The 16744-nt window shown below is 36.5% G+C and overlaps 1 protein-coding gene and 1 non-coding gene across 2 annotated transcripts; one reads left to right on the top strand and one right to left on the bottom strand.

Annotated features, from left to right (window-relative positions):
- Positions 1 to 1147: 1147 nt before the first annotated feature.
- Positions 1148 to 1255, top strand: LOC148562238 (small nucleolar RNA R71). The gene has a single exon (XR_015887624.1). It is a non-coding gene; the product is annotated as a small nucleolar RNA R71 (small nucleolar RNA).
- Positions 1256 to 15131: 13876 nt separating this feature from the next.
- Positions 15132 to 15898, bottom strand: LOC107647057 (uncharacterized). The gene is made up of 2 exons (XM_016351184.1): positions 15807 to 15898; positions 15132 to 15723 (listed from the first exon to the last, which is right to left on the bottom strand). The coding sequence occupies exons 1-2, from the start codon at positions 15896 to 15898 to the stop codon at positions 15132 to 15134; spliced, it is 684 nt and encodes a 227-aa protein (XP_016206670.1).
- Between the last annotated feature and the right edge of the window lie 846 nt (positions 15899 to 16744).

The following is a 16744-nucleotide window of genomic DNA, read 5'->3' as shown; positions in this document are numbered from 1 at the left end:
TGCCTATGGTACAAGGTATTATGAACTTTCCAGGATCCTGTCTCTTCTGAGGCAATATCAGTTGATCCAGATCACTTATTTCATTGGTGAACAAGGGAGGTTCATCTTCCCAAGTTTCAATACCAAATAATTTGGCATTTAGCTTCATGATTGCACCAAGGAACTTGGCAGCTTACTCTTCAGTAACATCCTCATTCTCTTCAAAAGAGGAATACTCATCAGAGCTCATGAATGGCATAAGAAGGTTCAATGGAATCTCTATGGTCTTTAGATGAGTCTCAGATTCCTTAGGTTCCTCAGAGGGAAGCTCCTTATTGATCACTGGACGTCCCAGAAGGTCTTCCTCCTTGGGATTCACGTCTTTCTCCTCTCTTGTGGGTTCGGCCATAGTAATTAATTCAATGGCCTTGCACTCTCCTTTTGGATTCTCTTCTGTATTGCTTGGGAGAGTACTAGGAGGGATTTCAGTGATCCTTTTACTCTGCTGGCCCACTTGTGCTTCCAAATTTCTAATGGAAGACCTTGTTTCATTCATGAAACTCACAGTGGCCTTAGATAGATCAGAGACTAAATTTGCTAAGCTAGATGGATTCTGCTCAGAATTCTCTGTCTGTTGCTGAGTGGATGATGGAAAAGGCTTGCTATTGCTAAACCTGTTTCTTCCACCACTATTAAAGCCTTGTTGAGGCTTTTGATCCTTCCATGAGAGATTTGGGTGATTTCTCCATGATGGATTGTAAGTGTTTCCATATGGTTCACCCAGGTATTTTAACTCTGCTATTGCAGGGTTCTCAAGATCATAAGCTTCTTCCTCAGAAGATGCCTCTTGAGTACTGTTGGATGCAGCTTGCATTCCATTCAGACTCTGAGAAATCATATTGACTTGCTGGGTCAATATTTTATTCTGAGCCAATATGGAATTCAGAGTATCAATTTCAAGAACTCCCTTCTTCATAGGCGTCCCATTACTCACAGGATTCCTCTCAGAAGTGTACATGAACTGGTTATTAACAACCATGTCAATGAGTTCTTGAGCTTCTGCATGCGTTTTCTTTAGGTGAATGGATCCACCTGCAGAAGTATCCAATGACATCTTTGATAACTCAGATAAACCATCCTAGAATATATCCAGGATGGTCCATTCTGAAAGCATGTCAGAAGGACACTTTTTGGTCAGCTGCTTGTATCTTTCCCAAGCTTCATAGAGGGATTCACCTTCTTTCTGTCTGAAGGTTTGAACATCAGCTCTAAGCTTGCTCAGCTTTTGAGGAGGAAAGAACTTGGCTAAGAAAGCCGTGACCAGCTTATCCCAAGAGTTCAGGCTGTCTTTGGGTTGAGAGTCCAACCACACTCTAGCTCTGTCTCTTACAGCAAAAGGGAAAAGCATGAGCCTGTAGACTTCAGGATTTACTCCATTAGTCTTAACAGTATCACAGATCTGCAAGAATTCAGTTAAGAACTGAAAAGGATCTTCAGATGGAAGTCCATGGAACTTGCAGTTCTGCTGCATCAGAGAAACTAGCTGAGGTTTCAGCTCAAAGTTGTTTGCTCCAATGGTAGGAATGGAGATGCTCCTTCCATGTAAATTGGAATTAGGTGCAGTAAAGTCACCAAGCATTCTCCTTGCATTATTGTTGTTGGGTTCGGCTGCCATCTCCTTTACTTGTTCGAAATTTTCAATAAGGTTGTCTCTGGATTGTTGTAATTTAGCTTCTCTTAGTTTCCTCTTCAGAGTCCTTTCAGGTTCTGGATCAGCTTCAACAAGAATGCCTTTTTCTTTGTCCCTGCTCATAAGAAAGAGAAGGGAAAAAGGAAAGAAGAGGAATCCTCTATGTCACAGTAAAGAGGTTCCTTATTGTTAGTAGAAGAAGAGAAGAAGAAAAAATTCGAACACAGATAGAAGAGGGGGTTCGAATTTGGTGAGTGATGTGAGGAAGAGATGTTAGTAGATGAATAAATAAATAGAATAAGTTGAGAGAGGGAGAGGATTTTCGAAAATAATTTTTGAAAAAGAGTTAGTGATTTTCGAAAATAGTTTTTTTGAAAAAAAATTAGTAATTTTTCAAAAATTCAAATAAAAAATAAAATAATTAGTCTAATTAAAAAGAAATTTTGAAAAAAGAGGGAAGATATTTCCGAAAATTAGAGAGAGAGAGTTAGTTAGGTAGTTTTGAAAAAGATAAGAAACAAACTAAAAGTTAGTTAGTTGAAACAAATTTGAAAATTAATTTTGAAAAGATAAGAAGATGAGAAGTTAGAAAAAATATTTTAAAAATCAAATTTTAAAAAAAATAAGATAAGAAGATATTTTTGAAAAGATATGATTGAAATTAGTTTTGAAAAAGATTTGATTTTTAAAATCACAATTAATGACTTGATTCACAAGAAATCACAAGATATGATTCTAGAACTCAAAGTTTGAATCTTTCTTAACAAGTAAGTAACAAACTTGAAATTTTTGAATCAAAACATTAATTGATGATGTTATTTTCGAAAATTATGTGATAAAATTAAGAAAAAGATTTTTGAAAAATATTTTTAAAAAAATTTCGAAAATAAATAAGAAAAGTGAAAAAGATTTGATTTTTAAAAAAGATTTTGAAAAAGATGAGATTTTTAAATTGAAAATTTGATTTGACTCATAAGAAACAACTAGATTTTAAAAAAATTTTGAAAAAGTAAAATCTAATTTTCGAAATTTTAGAGAGAGAAAAAGGAAAAGATATTTTTTTGATTTTTTAAATTTTTATGATGAGAGAGAAAAATACTAAAAATGCTCAATGTATGGAAATTTTGGATCAAAACAATGAATGCATGCAAGAATGCTATGAATGTCAAGATGAACACCAAGAACACTTTGAATGTCATGATGAACATCAAGACTTATTTTTGAAAAAATTTTTTTATGCAAAGAAAACATGCAAGACACCAAACTTAAAAATTTTTCATGTATAGACTCTATGAATGCAAAAATGCACATGAAAAACAAGAAAAGATGCAAAACAAGAAAACATCAAGATCAAACAAGAAGACTTACCAAGAACAACTTGAAGATCATGAAGAACACTATGAATGCATGAATTTTCGAAAAATGCAAGATGAATATGCAATTGACACCAAACTTATAACATGACACATGACTCAAACAAGAAACACAAAAATATTTTTGATTTTTATGATTTTATGAATTTTTTTGTATTTTCTTTTAATTTTTTTCGAAAATCATTTTGAAAAAGAAAAATAAGGATTCCAAAATTTTTAATATGAATTCCAGGAATCTTATGCTCTTTAGTCTAAAGCTCCAATCAAAGGGTCAGGCATGGCTTAATAGCCAGCAAGCTTTAGTATGTAAATTACATCCATTGAGGTGATTAGTTGAAGACCAATCCCAAAGCAGTTTGTGTATGGCTTTACAGCCAGATAGGATTCAACATGTTTCATGAAACACTAGAATTCATTCTTAAAAATTATGAAGAAAAATATATTTTTGAAAACATTTTTATTTTAAAATATTTTTTTTTCGAAAACAAAGGAGAAATTTTTGAAAGATTTTTGAAAAATTTTTGAAAAGAAAACAAAAAGAAAATTACCTAATCTGAACAACAAGATGAACCGTCAGTTGTCCAAACTCGAACAATCCTCGGCAATGGCGCCAAAAACTTGGTGCACGAAATTGTGATCTCTGGTAATGGCTCCAAAAACTTGGTGCTCTAATCTCAATTCATAATTTGTCACAACTTCGATACAACTAACCAGCAAGTGCACTGGGTCGTCCAAGTAATAAACCTTACGTGAGTAAGGGTCGATCCCACGGAGATTGTTGGTATGAAGCAAGCTATGGTCACCTTGTAAATCTCAGTCAGGAGGATATAAAAGGTTATGGAGTTTTCGAACTTAAATAAGAAGTAAACATAAAATAGGGATAGAAATACTTATGTAATTCATTGGTTAGAATTTCAGATAAGCGTATAGAGATGCATTCGTTCCTCTGAACCTCTGCTTTCCTGCTGTCTTCATCCAATCAATCTTACTCCTTTCCATGGCTGGCTTTATGCAAGGGCATCACCGTTGTCAATGGTTACATCCCCTCCTCTTGTGAAAATGGTCCAAATGCTCTGTCACAGCACGGCTAATCATCTGAGGTTCCCGATCATGCTGGAATAGGATTCACCCTCCTTTTGCGTCTGTCACTACGCCCAGCACTCGCGAGTTTGAAGCTCGTCACAGTCATTCAATCCCATAATCCTACTCGGAATACCACAGACAAGGTTTAGACTTTCTGGATTCTCATGAATGCCGCCATCAATCTAGCTTACACCACGAAGATTCTGATTAAGAGATCTAAGAGATAATCATTCAATCGAAGGTAGAACGGAAGTGGTTGTCAGGCACGCGTTCATGGGGAATGATGATGATTGTCACGTTCATCACATTCAGGTTGAAGTGCGAATGAATATCTTAGAAGCAGAATAAGTTGAATTGAATAGAAAACAGTAGTAATTTGCATTAATCTTTGAGGGACAGCAGAGCTCCACACCTTAATCTATGGAGTGTAGAAACTCTACCGTTGAAAAATACATAATTGAATAGAGGGTAAGCATGGCCGAGTGGCCAGCCTCCCATGGAGGTCTAGAGATCTAAAAATGATCAAAAGATGTTCAAAGATATCTAATACAATAGTAAAAGGTCCTATTTATAATAAACTAGCTACTAGGGTTTACAGAAGTAAGTAATTGATGCATAAATCCACTTCCGGGGCCCACTTGGTGTGTGCTTGGGCTGAGCTTGAAGTCTACACGTGGAGAGGTCATTCTTGTTCTTGGAGTTGAACGCCAGCTTTTGTGCCAGTTTGGGCGTTGAACTCCACTTTGTAACTTGTTTCTGGCGCTGGACGCCAGAATTGGGCAGAGAGCTGGCGTTGAATGCCAGTTTGGTCGTCTAAACTTGGGCAAAGTATAAACTATTATATATTGATGGAAAGCCCTGGATGTCTACTTTCCAACACAATTGGAAGCGCGCCATTTTGAGTTCTGTAGCTCCAGCAAATCCATTTTGAGTGCAGAGAGGTCAGAATCCAACAGCATCAGCAGTCCCTCTTCAACCTCTGAATCTAATTTTTGCTCAAGTCCCTCAATTTCAGCCAGAAAATACCTGAAATCACAGAAAAACACACAAACTCATAGTAAAGTCCAGAAATGTGAATTTAACATAAAAACTAATGAAAACATCCCTAGAAGTAGCCAGATTCTACTAAAAACATACTAAAAATAATGCCAAAAAGCGTATAAATTATCCGCTCATCACACACATATCAAGGCATCTAATGGAAATAAGAGGGGATTTAAACATAGGGAACTTAAGGCCAAAGAAGCATTTTTTCAATCAAAGCACATACTTAGGAAGGCAAATGTAAAACCATGCAAATAGTATGAATAAGTGGGTAAAGAGTTGATAAAATCCACTCAATTGAGTACAAGATAAACCATAAAATAGTGGTTTATCAACCTCCCCACACTTAAACATTAGCATGTCCTCATGCTAAGCTCAAGAGAAGCTATAAAGGTGAAGAGGAGTAGTAGAATGTATGAAATGCAATCTATCTATATGAATGCAACTACATGCAAAATGATTCTACCTACTTGGTTAAAAATAAATAAGTTCTCCAAGACAAACATGAATCAGATTTTACTAATTCAAATTATACAATAAAAGACAAGTAAACTTATAAGAAGATAGCTCATGAAAGCAGGGAACATAGAATCAAGCATTGCACCCTCACTGGTAGTGTATATCACTCTAGTCTCTCAAGTGTATAGGGTAATTCACTCTACTCTTCTCTAATCATGCTTTCTAAACTTTGTTCTTCATCTAACCAATCAACACATATTTAGCATACTAATGCAAACATCATGAGGTCTTTTCAGGGTTGTAATGGGGCTAAGGTAAAGGTAAGGATATATATATGGCTAAGTGAGCTATAATTTGAATCTTTGACTAACCTAAGTTCTCACCTAACATACATACACTCTATAAAACTTTAAAATCATACCTAACTACCCATAATTCCCACTTTTGTATGATTCCCATACTCATGTACCAAATTTTTTTATATTTCTTTACTTTTGTCACATGTGCATTGATATTTTCATTAACTTAGCATTGGGGTAATTTTATCCCCTTATTTATATATATATATATATATATATATATATATATATATATATATATATATATATATATATATATATATATATATATATATATATATATATTCTCCTTTTCTCTTTTTTTTCTTTTTTTATTTTTTATTTTTTTTATTTTTTTTTATTTTTTTTTTTAATCATAAAAGCAAACATAAATTATCAATGCACATGGATTCTCCATTATTTTTCTATTTTGGTTTTTCATGAGTAGGTTCCCAAATTCCCAATATTCAAATAAATTAGAGACATGATACATTCCCTTATTAACCCATGTTCCCACAATTTTCCCACACTTAGTTGATGCACAATCTCTATCTTAAGCTTAACCAAAGATTCAATTGGAATTTTAATTTGTTTTTTTCCGCTTAAGGCTAGTGATGTGATAAAATATAGAACAAACGGGGATTAAAAAGGCTCAAAGTGGCTAACAAAGGTAATTTAAAGGGTAGGCTTATTTGGGATAAGTGAGCTAAAATCAAAGAATGGCCTCAATCATATGCAAGTATGTAAATACATTAAATAATAGACATATAGATTGGAACAAAGCAAAGATTGCAATTATAGAGAAGAAAACACACAAGAATAAAAATTTATAGTTAAATTATGTAACCATGTAAATAAGCTCAAAATCTCACAGGTTGTGTGTTCTTTAGCTCAAAAACCATGTTCCAATTACAACTTCAAACAAATTTAACACAAGTTTTGATTTAAATTAGTGAAATACTATAAAAATTTATTGAAAAAAAAATATTATTTCATCCAAGTAGTAACTAAAAGCACAAAATCAAATAAACATGCAATTAACCATGCAAATGCAACAATGAACAAACAAAGAAAATAAAATAATGGTGTTGAAAAGAAGAAAATAGCTAACCCATGGAGATCGGTATCGACCTCCCCACACTTAAAGATTGCACCGTCCTCGGTGCATGCTGAGATGTGCAGGTGGACGGGTTGTTCCAACTGATGCTTTTCTTCAAGGATTGTGCAGATGGACTTGTTTGTCTCCCCTTTTAGAATTTTCTCCCTTTTTTCGTCTTTGGTGGCCATCCTGAAAGAAGAGAAAAAGAAGAAATGTAACCCAAAAGATAGAAAATAAATAAAATATGGGTGTTAATGCCAAATGATAAGGGTCTCATTTACATGGAAGCTTCAACATGTACGTGAGAAAACAATAGAAGCCATGGCATACCAGTGGTGCAAAATTTGCAACAATGGGGAAGAGAGTGGGTAATGAAAGACAATGTAAGTTCATGTCAATGCAAAAAGAATATCAGTAATATAAAAATTAGCATTGATTTAAATAATATTACCCAATCAGAATAAAACAAGTCATGAAGCACCAAAATAATACCAGAAAAGATATAACAGTTGAATAAGAACATTTGAACACCAATGGTAAAATAATAAATTTAGAAAAGAAAAATAAAAATATGCAATGAATGAAAGTATGCAAATAAATTAAAGAAAATAAAATAAAATGAAAGATAAGAAGAATGAGAAGGGAAAGAAAGAAAGAAGAAGTAAGTAAGAAAGGAGGGAGGAGAAATTAGGATTGGGGAAGAAAAGATAAGATAAGTGGCAAATCAGGAAAGCTGTGCGGCGCAATCAACGCGGTCGCGTGGGGCACGCGGTCGCGCGACTTGCACTTATACTGATTGACGCGGTCGCGTCGGTCACGCGGTCGCGTGACACGTTTATGCTACTGGCGCGAGGGCAGCCTCGCACTCGCACAACTCTTTGTTTGAAACTTAGTATTGCCAAAATCTAGGGTGACGCGATCGCGTGATTGACGCGATCGCGTGGATGGCCATTTTTAAAAATGACGCGGACGCGTGGGGCACGCGTTCGCGTGGTCGGGCTTGTGCTTCTAGCATGAGTCCAGCCCAATTCCAACTCAACTTTCGGCCATACATCTTTTTACGTCGATTTATAGGGCCACGCGGTCGCGTGGGTGACGCGGACGCGTGGGAGGCTCTTTTGCCACATGACGCGGTCGCGTGGGGTCAAATTATGCTAAAGGCGCGCCTCCAGCCACGCTCTCGCATGACTCTCTGTTCAATTCTTTTCTTCCCGACGCACTAGTGACGTAGACGCGTCAGCGACGCTGCCGCATCGCGTGCGTGCTTTATATATATATATATGCAATTATGCAATTATGCAGTATGCAATGCTAATGTAGATGCTATGAATAATTCTAGGTTAAATGAAATTAAAATAAAATAAAAACAAACAGCATGAAATAAAATTGAAAAAGAAACGATCATACCATGGTGGGTTGTCTCCCACCTAGCACTTTTAGTTAAAGTCCTTAAGTTGGACATTTGGTGAGCTCCCTGTTATGGTGGCTTATGCTTGAACTCATCCAGGAATCTCCACCAATGTTTGTAATTTCAGTAGCCTCCAGGATCCCAAACAAGGCACGTAAAGCCCTTGAGCAGTTTTAAACAGGTTCTCAGGCTTCCAGTGTTCCGAATGTCAGAACAGACTCCAGGATCCCAAACTTTGCTTTTACACCCGTCTTTGTATTGATCATTATGATTCCATCCGGGTAGCAAGCAATCTGAATTCTCACTAAAGCGGCCAAACAACTTCCTAGACCCATTCAGTTGAGCTTTACACCAACCTTTAAACTTTGAGCACACAACCATGTTGAACCTTGCTTGACAACTCTTACTGACCAACTTCCTCTTACTCTTAATGCCACAAAAAGCTCTAAGTTGACCATCCGTCTCCAGTAGCCCATATTCAAGTGGAATTAGAAAGCTAAGGGATATGAATTTTACCCACTTGAATGTTGTGAAGGATGATGGCAACTTAGGGGGAGGGGTCTCCAATAACTTTGGCAAGGTGATTTCAAGCTCTACTCCCTTGTGCCCTTTGACAACTTCCACCTCTTTGCAAGTTTCTTCAATATCAACCTCTTCCTCTTAGTAGCTTTCTTCCAATTCAATCTCTTTTGCACTACTTACCAAAGGCATAGGAGGTTGTGCTTCTTCTTTTTGAATCTCCATCTCTTGGTTAACCTCTTCAAAGTCTCTAGCCATGATATGCCTTGGAGGTTGTACACCCTCCTCAACATCAATTACAACCGTCTTGAAAGGAGGTTCTATGTCTTGACTTTCCCATGGAGGTTCAACATCTCCTAAGTCTTCAACCACTTCTTCCTCTGTAACTGTTATGGCTTCCTCCACTTGTTCCAATACAAAGCCATGTTCCTCATTGTCCACCGAAGTGTCTAGTGTCTCCTTCATGCTTTGCTCTTCTTTTGATTCTCCACATGTAGCCATGGGAGTTCTTTGAGTGCTCAGATATTGAGAAGCTATTATATTTACGAACTCGCCTAAGGCGGCCGTGAAATTTAGCACACTCTTATTCATCCTTTCTTGCCTTTGAAGAATAACACGAAATCTGTCATCTATTGGAGGTTGGGGTGGATATGAGGATTCATTGGTTGGGAGAGAGGGTTCATAATAGGAATGTGGTTCATCTTGATAATGATATGGAGATGGTGAATATTGAGGTGGTGGTTCATGAGAGTAGTTGTGTTGGAAAGGTGGTGGTTCTGTGTATGGTTCATTTGGCTCATAAAGTGGTTGGTATGGTGGATGTGGGTTAGGATCATATGGAGGTGAATGGTGGAAAGAGGCTTGTGAGTATGGTGGTCCAAAGTCATGTTGAGGAAAGGGTTCATAGGCATATGGTGGTGGTTGTTGATAGTCCATTGGAGGTGGTTATTGCCATGAGGATTGATCAAATCCTTGTGGCTCCTCCCATCTTTGATTGTTCCAACCTTGATGCATGTTCTCATTGTAATTCTTCTTCCTGCAACATAATTGTAACCAGACTCATAGCCAAAGGGGTGAGAGTTCATAGTATCAAATAAAAATTAAAAATAAAAATAAAAACAAATTTAAATTAAAAGGTTATTTAAATTTTGAATTTGAAAATTAAATTTTGAAATTTGAAATTTGAAAATTTTTAAAATTTGAATTTTGAAATTTGAATTTTAAATTTTTGAAATTTGAATTTTGAATTTTGAGATTTGAAATTTGAAAAAAAAAATTTAAAATTGAATTTTGAAAATTTTTAAATTTGAATTTTGAAATTTGATTTTTGAAATAAGATAAGATAACTAAATTTTTGAAAAAATTTTTGAAAAAAATCTAAATAAAAACCAATAACCTCTTAATTTATGAAAAAAGCAAAAATAAAAACAAAAACAAATAAAAAGGTAAAAAGAAAATATTTACAATAACCAATAATAAGGCACACGTTTGCAATTCCCCGGCAACGGCGCCATTTTGAAGAACTGAAGATTGATGGTTTAGAGGTTATAGTAAACTCTCATTGCAAGTATAGTTACTAAATCAAGCAATCAACCTTTCTTACAAAAGTTTTGGTTGTCACAAGTAACAAACCCCTTTAAAATTGATAACCGAGTATTTAAACCTTGGGTCGTCTTCTCAAGGAATTGCAGGGAGGTATGTTCTTATTATTGGTTATGAGTTTTGTAAATTGGGGATTTTGAAAGTAAGAAAGCAGTATGTTGAATGATAAGAAGAATAAAATAAATAAATAACTATAAATTAGACTCTTGGCAAGGTATGAAAACTGGAAGTCCTATCCTGGTTATCCTTATCAATTGTAATGAGAATTGGATTTTTCTCCCACTTTGTTAACCTCTAACTATGAAGGTAAGTTAATTGGATGAATTAATTTTAATTCCTCAGGTCCTAGTCTTTCCTTGGGAAAGGCTAGAGTTATTGGAACTTGAATTAATGAAATGAAGAAATCTAATTTTCAATCAACAATGAGTTTGATAACTCAAGTGTCTCCAATGACTCAACCAAAGCCAAAAGGGAAAAAATTCTACTTGAATAAAAATAATTTGGATAAACAAAGAACATTAATAAATTAAAGAGAGCAATCATAAGTCTGAAATACCTCAAATTATATTAAATAAAGAAATCAATTCTAACATGGAGTTCATAAACCAACATTAAAAAACTAAAATAAAATAATAGAATAAATAAAAGTAGAAGAACATTGAACCTGGGATTGAGAGTCACTCCTAAAACTAAGAGAAATCCTAAATCCTAATCCTAAGAGAGAAGAGAGAACCTCTCTCTCTAAAAACTACATCTACTCCTAAAATTGTGAATGCGAATGCTTTTCTTTATGAATGGATGCATTTCCCCACTTTATAGCCTCTAATCTGTGCTTTCTGGGTCGAAAACTGGGTCAGAAACAGCCCAGAAATCGCTGGTTGCGAAATCTGCCACGCTGGTTTTTCGTCACTACGATGTGTCCGCGTGGATCATGCGACCGCGTAACCTAGCGTCAGGGCAACTATGACATATTATATATCAAATCGAAGCCCCAGACGTTAGCTTTCCAACGCAACTAGAATCGCATCATTTGGACCTCTGTAGCTAAAGTTATAACCATTTGAGTGTCAAGAGGTCAGACTGGACAGCTTAGCAATTTCTCCAACTTCTTGTATTCCTTCCACTTTTGCATGCTTCCTTTCCATCCTCTGAGCCATTCCTGTCCTGTAATCTCTGAAATTACTTAACACACATATCAAGGCATCTAATGGAAATAAGAGAGGATTTAAACATAGGGAACTTAAGGCCAAAGAAGCATTTTTTCAATCAAAGCACATAATTAGGAAGGCAAATGTAAAACCATGCAAATAGTATGAATAAGTGGGTAAAGAGTTGATAAAATCCACTCAATTGAGCACAAAATAAACCATAAAATAGTGGTTTATCAAAGTTTCACAGAAAATACTCAAAGCCTTATTAATGATTTGGACTTGAGCTTTATTTGCTTGAGCAAAGAAAACGAGATCCTCTGCAAAACAGAGATGTGATAATTGAGGCCCATTTCTGGATAAAGTGATAGGTTTCGAATTTTTTTTCAACCAAGGAGTTAATTAAATGGGAAAGCCTTTCAATACACAAGACAAAAAGGTAGGCGGATAAGGGATCTCCTTTTCTTATGCCTCTAGTCAGGATGAAAGTTTCTGAATGAAACCCATTCCAAAGCAAGTTCATAGTTGGAGAGGAAATGCAATGATAAATAATGTTTACAATATTATCCGGGATGCCAATGTCTTGAAGAGTGTCAATGACGAATCCCTAGTTGAGTCGATCATACGCCTTTTTCAGGTCTATCTCAATCGCCATAAGACCTTTTCCTCCATTTCTGGTCCTCATCTTATGTATCACCTCTTGTACGACTAAGATATTGTCTGCGCTAACCCTTCCTGGGATGAAGCTTGCTTGAGTATTATACACGATAGCCCCTAGGGTCGGCTTAATCCTTTCAGCTATCACCTTGGTAACGATCTTATAGCAAACGTTACATAGGCTGATCGGTCTGAACTGGGCAAAGTTCTCCGAGGAAGGAACTTTAGGAATAATAGAGATAAGAGTCTGGTTCACTCTAGCAATGTTTTCTGGGTTCCTAAAAATCATTTGAATCCAACTTACTAGGGAGTCTGCCACAGTATCCCAGGAATGTTGAAAGAACTTTGCTGGGAGTCCATCACTTCCGGGAGCCTTCCAGCTACCCATATTGAAAACTGTGTGCTTGACTTCCTCGAAAGTGATGTTCTTGTTTAGGTGGATGATGAGCGGATAATTTATACGCTTTTTGGCATTATTTTTAGTATGTTTTTAGTATATTTTAGTCAGTTTTTATTATATTTTTATTAGTTTTTATTTAAAATTCACTTTTCTGGACTTTACTATGATTTTGTGTGTTTTTCTGTGATTTCAGGTATTTTCTGGCTGAAATTGAGGGACCTGAGCAAAAATCTGATTCAGAGGCTGAAAAAGGACTGCAGATGCTGTTGGATTCTGACCTCCCTGCACTCGAAGTGGATTTTCTGGAGCTACAGAAGCCAACTTGGAGCGCTCTTAATTGCGTTGGAAAGTAGACATCCTGGGCTTTCCAACAATATATAATAGTCCATACTTTGCCTAAGATTTGATGGCCCAAACCGGCGTTCAAAGTCAACATAGAAATTCTGGCATCAAAACGCCAGAACTGGCATAAAAGCTGGAGTTAAACGCCCAAACTGGCACAAAAGCTGGCGTTTAACTCCAAGAAAAGTCTCTACACATGGAAGCTTCAATGCTCAGCCCAAACACACACCAAGTAGGCCTGGAAGAAGATTTCTGCATTAATTACTTATTTCTGTAACCCTAGGCTACTAGTTTTCTATAAATAGGACCTTTTTCTATTGTATTTAGATATAGAGGTATATACTTTTGATCTCTTGATCACGTTTTGGGAGGATGGCCTCACGGCCATGCCTGAACCTTGTTCTTATGTATTTTCAACGGTGGAGTTTCTACACACCATAGATTAAGGTGTGGAGCTCTACTGTTCTTCATGAATTAATACAATTACTATTGTTCTTCTATTCAATTCACGCCTGCTTCTTCTCTAAGATATTCATTCATTCTTCAACTTGATGAATGTGATGATCCATGACACTCATCATCATTCTCACCTATGAACATGTGCCTGACAACCACCTCTGTTCTACTAGCAATGGCTTGAATGCGTATCTCTTGGGTTTCTAATCTAAGATTGGAACCTTCGTGGTATAGGCTAGAATTATTGGCGGTCATTCTTGAGATCCGGAAAGTCTAAACCTTGTCTGTGGTATTCCGAGTAGGATCTGGGAAGGGATGACTGTGACGAGCTTCAAACTCGCGATTGTTGGGTGTGTGACAGACGCAAAAGGATCAATGGATCCTATTCCAACATGATCGAGAACCGACAGATGATTAGCCGTGCGGTGACAGCGCATTTGGAACATTTTCACTGAGAGGACGGGAAGTAGCCATTGACAACGGTGATGCCCAACATAAAGCTTGCCATGGAAGGGAGTATGAATGATTGGATGAAGGCAATATGAAAGCAGAAGTTTAGGAGGAACAAAGCATCTTCATACGCTTATCTGAAATTCCTACCAATGAATTACATAAGTATCTCTATCTTTATTCTATTTTATGTTTATCTTTTAATTATCAATTCTCCATAACCACTTGAATCCGCCTGACTGAGATTTACAAGATGACCATAGCTTGCTTCAAGCCGACAGTCTCCGTGGGATCGACCCTTACTCACGTAAGGTATTACTTGGACGACCCAGTGCACTTGCTGATTAGTTGTGCAGAATTGTGATAAAGTGTGATTCATGTTTGAGAGCTCCAAGTCTTTGGCGCCATTGTTGATGATCATAATTTCGTGCACCAGTGGACAAGGTCATCTTTTGCCACTCTAGGAAATTTACCTGCAATAGAAAAGTTAGGAAACACAAAAGAGTAATTATCAGGAGCATATAAAGATTTAAAAAAGGATACACCAAGTGTTTGAGTTCTTCCACATCGTCAATCTATTCTCCTTCATTGTTCTTGAGTGAATGACATAGTTCCTTCTTCTTCTCCCATTTGCTTTTTGATAAAAGTATTTAGAGTTCTTGTCCTCAAAATTGATGATATTACACCTAGACATCTGCATCCAATAGCTCTCTTCTTGAATAACAATCCTTTCGTATTCCCTCCAAAGGTCGTTATGGAGTTTCTCTAGAAATGGGTTATTGTTAAAAGAGAAACTTTGGTTCATTCCATCAAATCTAAGGAGGATTCTTTGCTTCTTTCTAAAGATGTGACCGAAAACCTCTTTATTCCAAATCTTAGCTTTATCCGTAAAATTATTTATATTAGAGACAAGACATCCCTGCTTGATCCAACTATTTTTTACTAATCTTTGGTAGCCTTCATGAAGGAGCTAAGGTGCAAGGAGCCTGAAAGGTTTATCTCTTCTTCTCGTCTCTAAGTTATTGAAGTTCAAAATGATGGGAATATGGTCAGATTTTAACTTAGGGAGATGTTTAACACCGGCTTATGGGAAGAGATCATTGAAATCCAAGTTGGAAAGAAGCTGGTCCAGTCTTCGTTTGACTCTATTCTTCTGCCAGGTGAAAGGGAGCCCTGAAAAACCTAGGTCCTTTAGGCCACAATTCTGAATATACTCTTGGAATCTTCTTGAGTCTTGAGAAAGATTGAAACTGCCCCCTGTTTCTTCAAGGAAAATGGTAGAATTAAAATTCCCGCCAATGCACCAAGGTTCTTGGATAGTCGTTGCGAAATTTTCTAACTCCTCCCAGAGGCTACTCCGGGTCCCAGGTTGTGGGCTGTCGTAGACACAAGTGTAGTACCAGTTTCGATTTTTGTTGTCTTTGATATTCAGATGGATAAATTGCTTATGGACTTCTAGAAGTTCGATATTCCACTCTTTCTTGTTCCAAAGGCACCAAATGCCTCCTGCAAAACCTTTAGCTTCGCTTCTACACCAAGATTCAAAACCTAGCTTGTGGATAATCACCTCATCTTTAGATCCTGAAACATGAGTTTTAAGGAGGACACACAAATTCAGATTATACCGATAGGTTAAATCTTTAATAATAATGGGGAATCCTTTAGCAGACACCCCTCTACGATTCCAAATTAAAATATTCATGAGAAAAACTATGATGGAAACAATTTCAAAAAAACTCCGTTAAAGAAAAGGATTCACTGAACCTCATTTGGCTTGCTGTTGACGGCTTGAACGTCCATCTCTACATTCTGGTAAATGACTTCTCCCTTTTGGAGATAAAGTTCTTTCATGTTTTTGTCCTCCCTTTTGGAGCTGGACTCGCTTGGCTCTGGAGGTTTATTCCCTTCTTCCTTACCAACCTCATTATTATACCCACCTCCTATGATACTAGTGATGAGCGCTTTAGTTGTATATATGATCTAAAGAACCCCCTAAGAGAGTTGGTTGCACATACTCAACTTTAGTAATCTCCTTGTTTAGGTAAGAAAATTGCCTCCAATATTCATCATGAATTTTTTTCTTGCCTTTTTTATTCTTTTGGGAAGCTTCATGGTTGCTTTGGTGTGCTTCTATAATTTTATCTTTATCCTAATTTTTGGGGATGTTTTGGATGATATTGGTCTTTTGAATGAACTGCTTAACTTGCTTAGCAGCAGGTGTTATTTTCTTACTTATTGCTATATACTTTTCTTTAATGATAGGAATGGAGCTTTTTTGTCTCTGTTGATTTTTTTTGTATATGGTGAGTATTTCTGTTTCTGAGATTTTGATTTATTGTTGTTTTTTTGCTAGGTTCTGCTGGACATGCGTCCTTGTTATCTCCTGAATTAATAGCTTGGGTCCCATTTGAGGATAGCTCTTCATTGGAATGATTATCTTCTTGATTTGCCTCTGCAAGGATGTGAAACCTTGAATTTTGGAAACCTTCCTTTCTTTCCTTCTCTGAAGAATCAGCTTTGGTTTTATTCCTTCTTTGATATCTCTTCACAATCATCCATGGCCGAAAGGAGTTACCATTTTGCTCTTCATTAATGCTTTCCTGATTGGTGGCCATATTTTGGGAAACTTGCTTGTTTTGGTGCCTAGCCTCAGGTGTGATTGGTGGGTCATTCGTAATAATTGCTGCGAGATTTTCT

This window comes from Arachis ipaensis, chromosome B6, assembly GCF_059453495.1.
Source record: "Arachis ipaensis isolate K30076 ecotype BB chromosome B6, ASM5945349v1, whole genome shotgun sequence".
Lineage (NCBI taxonomy): Eukaryota > Viridiplantae > Streptophyta > Magnoliopsida > Fabales > Fabaceae > Arachis > Arachis ipaensis.
The sequence above is the reverse complement of the archived record's forward strand: the minus strand, read 5'-3'. Positions and strand labels throughout refer to the sequence as shown.

Coding starts and splice junctions, on each gene's coding strand:
- LOC107647057 (XM_016351184.1), bottom strand. CDS start 15,898: ATGAAAGAACTTTATCTCCAAAAGGGAGAAGTCATTTACCAGAATGTA. Junction 15,724..15,806: donor AGCAAGCCAAATGAGGTTCA/GTGAATCCTTTT, acceptor TTGGAATCGTAG/AGGGGTGTCTGCTAAAGGAT.